The sequence below is a fragment of the Rattus norvegicus genome, chromosome 15 (assembly GCF_021556685.1).
Source record: "Rattus norvegicus strain SHRSP/BbbUtx chromosome 15, alternate assembly SHRSP_T2T, whole genome shotgun sequence".
NCBI lineage: Eukaryota > Metazoa > Chordata > Mammalia > Rodentia > Muridae > Rattus > Rattus norvegicus.
Window position 1 is genome coordinate 27,371,879 of NC_141548.1, and position 1,856 is coordinate 27,373,734.

Consider the following 1,856-nt stretch of genomic DNA (forward strand, 5'->3'; position numbering starts at 1 on the left):
AACCCTGCTCATTTTTCATGCCTTAGGTGGTGTCTGGAGTTTCTCTGTGTACATAACTGGTATCATTTCCCATAATCACTTAATCTCTCTTTAAGATGTACCTATTAATTGGTCCTCTTTTCTATTAACCTGATTATTCAACATCCCAACAAATTTTAAACAGTAAATCCTAATTTTAAACGGTAAATTCTATTAGTTTCATAGACTAGTTTTTTTTCCTGGAATCAATTATTTCAATTAATTCCCCTTTAAAGTTTCAAATGTATCTTTTATGCATACATAACAAAGTGTTGCTGTTTTACGGAACCTGTTACACTTAATAATGAAGAATTTAAAACTAAAAAGAATGGGAAGGAGTTTCTGTACTGAAATTTAGAAACTTACTTCCCAGTTTCCTCATGGCTGAATTTACTTCGTGGTTTCTCAGAGTATATATGACTGGGTTCAGAATGGGAGTGAATATGGTGTAAAATACGGACAGGATCTTTTCTATCACAAAGCTGTTTTGTGGCCACATGTAGATAAAGATACATGGCCCAAAGAACATGAAGACAACAATGAAATGGGCTGTGCAGGTTGAAAGAGCCTTAGATGATCCTTTGGAAGAATGGTGCTTGATAGTAAGCAGCACAATAACATAGGAATTAAATAGCAGAATGAAGCAAGACAGTGCAATGATGCCACTTGTCGAAATCATAAAGAGACCAAGAACATAAGTATCCACACAAGACAGCTGGAACACCACAGGAAGGTCACAGAAAAAGCTATCTATCTTATTGGGACCACAGAAGGGTAATGTGAGGGCAAAGATGACCTGGCTCATTGAATGCATGATCCCCACAATCCATGAGGACACCACCAAGGCAATACACACCTGGGGACTAATGATCGAAGCGTAACGCAGAGGTTTACAAATTGCAATATACCTGTCAAAAGACATGGCCATGAGTAAAATAATCTCAGTCCCAGTGAACAGGTGGAGAAAGAATATCTGGGCAATGCATCCATCAAAAGAGATGGTCTTATGATCAGTTAGATAATCTATGATCATCTTGGGAGTGGCAAAGGAAGCAAGAGACATATCGATGAGAGAAAGGTTGGTAAGCAGGAAGTACATAGCAGAGTGTAGGTGAGAGTCAGATATGACAATGACCACAATGATGCTATTACTCACCATTGTTGCCACATAAAAGACTGAAAACACTATGAAGAAAAATATCTGTAGTTCCCAGGAATTAGAGAGTCCCAGCAAGACAAATTCAGTCACAATAGACTTATTAGCCACAGTCATCATCTGGATTGATAGGTAGAAGCCTCTTCATATAATATATATTTATTCTCAGTATACTTTTTCTATACCTTATCAAATATGTTGACTCTAGAGAAGATTATACAACATTAGTGAGGAAAATGGTCTTTAAATAAATGTAATGAAAACATCACTCTTCCCTTGCAGCTAATACTAGTCAAATGCAAGTAATGTAAACAGAACTATCATACATTTGTCCATCTGAATAATAATGATGATGGCTGATGTTTTGTAAGAACTTCTTTCATGCTGACAATGAAACATATTTAGAGAAACACACACTTGGATACAAACATACAGTGAGTCACTGCAAATACAGTCATTAAAAGACATCCTTATTGAAAAATCAAATAAAAATATATCGCATGTAAGTTATCTTAAGTAACACAATGGTACTTCATAGAACAGTTGTAGAGAAGTCATAAATATCCAAAGAACTGTTGACATATTTATAAATATGAGTTTCTTGATTGAATCTCAGCAGAAATACTGAGAAGACTAGCTTTAATTGTACTGATGGGATCCTATTTACAATGGTACATGGATG

General features: G+C 35.6%; 1 protein-coding gene across 1 annotated transcript; it reads right to left on the reverse strand.

The window, feature by feature from the left end:
• Window positions 1-337: 337 nt before the first annotated feature.
• On the reverse strand, window positions 338-1,291 carry Or4k2 (olfactory receptor family 4 subfamily K member 2). Its single transcript, NM_001000093.1, has one exon. It carries the CDS (start codon window positions 1,289-1,291, stop codon window positions 338-340), a length of 954 nt encoding a protein of 317 aa, NP_001000093.1.
• Window positions 1,292-1,856: the final 565 nt, after the last annotated feature.